Source organism: Rhincodon typus, chromosome 35 (assembly GCF_021869965.1).
Source record: "Rhincodon typus isolate 14 chromosome 35, sRhiTyp1.1, whole genome shotgun sequence".
NCBI lineage: Eukaryota > Metazoa > Chordata > Chondrichthyes > Orectolobiformes > Rhincodontidae > Rhincodon > Rhincodon typus.
Genome location: NC_063366.1, coordinates 8,253,099 through 8,255,898, shown reverse-complemented (window position 1 = coordinate 8,255,898; position 2,800 = coordinate 8,253,099). Strand labels below are relative to the sequence as shown.

The window sequence follows — 2,800 nt, the reverse complement described above, 5'->3', positions numbered from 1 at the left end:
CCGAGATCTAGACTCGTGCCCGACGCGAGGGGCGGGGGGGGGGGTGGGGGTGAGGCGGGGGGGGAATGGGGAGAGAGGGGGAATGGGGAGCGATGGGGTGAATGGGGAGCGATAGGAGGTCGGTATGTTTAGCAGAGTGTGGAGTTATTTGATGAATGGACCTGCCCTCTCTCTCTCTCCCATCGGCAGGTTGATGGTACAGAGCGTGTCGGCTCACTGCAGACTGACGGGAGACGGAGCCAAGTCCTTCATCCTGCTGCTGGCTGCCATGCTGCGGGGAGTCGGAGCAGAGACCAGACGGCAGGGCCCTGCCAGGCGACACTGGCTGGTCAGGGGGTTGGCCCAGCTGGAGAGGGAGGTCCTGGAGCCGGTGCTGGGGAGGGAGCTGGCCCCACACTGTGCCCAGGCTCTCAGTCCCCGGGCTGGGCAGCTGCCATCCGAGCAGGCAGCCCGGGTGCTGGGGGCCTACTTCAGGGGTAAAGTGGGCCTGACCCACGCCCCCCTGCTGTCACAGCTGGCCTGTGACTACATCGAGCGACTGGGAGGGGGCCAGGTTGAGCGGGGCCTGGGGCTGGCGGCTGACTGTTTCCCAGGCCTGCAGGTGACGGTGCCCGGCCTTCCTGTGTCCAGCAGCCGGGTGCTGGAGGGCCTGCTGTTGAGCCGAAGCCCGGCTCTGCCCTGTGGCTGGGCCCAGGCCCAGGGTCCGACCCGGTTGCTGGCAGTGGGTAGCAGCCTACTCCCCGTGCTGACCCAGGCCGGATCCACCCTGAGGCCGGAGGGGCCGGCAGGGCTGGCCCGGGCCCGGGACTGGGCTCAGGCCCAGGCGGAGGAGACGCTAGCCCGCATGCAGGCTCTGGGGGTCGGACTGCTGTTGTCGGGGCCCAGGCAGCCAGACTACGTGTTGGAGCAGGCCCAGAGGCGAGGCCTATCGGTAGTGCACTGCCTCCCAGACGAGGAGCTGGCCCTGCTCAGGAGGCTGACCGGAGCGGAGATACACTACCGCCCAATACAGGTCACCCTGCCGGACACCCTGCCAGCCAGCTTCGTCAGCACTGCTCCCATCCTCCCCCGCACCCAGCTCCTGCTCGGTCTCCCCGGTCTCCGCGGCTGCCAGCCCCACTGCCTGCTGCTGTGTGCCCCCACCCTCGGCTTGGCACGGCAGCTCCAAGACGCTCTCCACGGGGCCTTCAAACTGCTCAGGCTCCTACTGCCTGAAACAGCAGGTCTCCATGGAAGGAGCGAGAGACAGGGGATTGGGGAACTGGGGAGAGAGGGGGAGAGACAGGGGATTGGTGAACAGGGGAGAGAGAGGGAGAGACAGGGGATTGGGGAGGTGGGGAGAGAGGGGGACAGACAGGGGATTGGGGAGGTGGGGAGGGAGGGCGCGGGTGAGGGGAGGGGGGAGGTGGGGAGACTGGCCACTGATGAACTGAGGAGGGAGGGGGAGAGACAGGGGACTCGGGAGCTCGGAAGAGAAAGACAAGGTACTGGGGACCAGGAGATAGGGAGCAACAGACAGTGGACTGGGGAGCGTGAGATAGGGAGTGGGAGACCAGGAACTGGGCAGTGGGTAAATGAGAGACAGATGACTGGGGACCTGAGGAGAGAAAGTAAGGGGAAGGAGACAGGCGAGCTGGGAGGTGTGAAACAAGGAACAGTAGAGCTGGTCAGAAACGAGGATGAAACGAAGAGTACGCAGGCAACTGGTGAAGGGCAGCATTACCATGCAGGAGTCCAGGCAGCTGAGCTGAGGAGCTGTGAGCTGCCAGCTGGGAGTGTCCTACCTACAGGGGGTGCCTTTGAGTTCCTTGTACACCACTACCTCCAGCGTGTGTCTGGCAGCGTACAGCAGCTGAGCACCAGGGTGGCGTGCAGGATTGTTTCAGATGCCTTGCTGAATATCCCCAGGCATCTTCATCCCTGGGCGGAGCGGGGAGGGGACTACCTGCAGGCTCAAGCCGATTTTGTAGCTAACCATCAGGAACAAGGAGTACGGCCGGAGATGGAGTGTCCCCTAGAGGTGGTGGCCGCTAAACACCGCCTGCTGGTTTCCGTTCTCCAGTGCCTGAGGAGCCTGCTCACCATCGACTCCATCATCCCTGTCCGCGGCAAACTCCGGCACAATCTACACAGAGACGGCGAGGACTCAGGGGGGGGGGGAGCCTGTCACTGTCAGCTGTTTATCACCGGGGGGAGCCTGTCACTGTCAGCTGTTTATCACCGGGGCAGTTTACAGATCAAACGTCACTTTGTGGCCCTCCCCAGCCTATTAATAAGTTTCTTAAGATGTTGGAGCCAATTCCCCACTGCCTTCACATTGAAAATTACAGTGAGCTATAGAGCCATTGCCACCATCCAGGAGCAGTAACATCAAAGTGCCTGCCCATTGCTGTTCCCAGTGAACACTGTGCCTCGCCTTTCGGTTATTGTCTCAATCCTGGGCTGAAGCACATAAGTTCAAGGCTGCACTGTACTGTCGAAGGTGCTGCCTTTCAGAGCAGATATTAAGCTGCTGAACCATCTGCCCACTGAAGTGGATGTGGAAGATCCCATGACACAATTTTGGCAAGACAGAGTTATCCCCTCCCAGCTTATATTCAACCCTCAATCTGTGTTTTCATTCCTTCAAATGATGAGGACATCACTGGCCAAGCCAGGGTTTGTATTCCAGTCCAGAACTCACTCTACGCAGTGAGACACAGACTGTGTATCAGTGACTCTGTCTACAGAGTGAGACACAGACTCTGGATCAGTGACTCTGTCTACGCAGTGAGACACAGACTGTGTATCAGTGACTCTG

General features: G+C 61.0%; 1 protein-coding gene across 1 annotated transcript in view; it reads left to right on the top strand.

The window, feature by feature from the left end:
* The window catches only part of bbs10 (Bardet-Biedl syndrome 10), a 70,189-nt gene extending 67,821 nt beyond the window's left edge, over positions 1-2,368 (top strand). The window contains exons 4-5 of the mRNA XM_048616493.1: positions 190-1,292; positions 1,413-2,368. Of these exons, the coding sequence (XP_048472450.1) occupies positions 190-1,292; positions 1,413-2,368 (2,059 nt within the window). The remainder of the gene's footprint in view (positions 1-189; positions 1,293-1,412) is intronic.
* Positions 2,369-2,800: the final 432 nt, after the last annotated feature.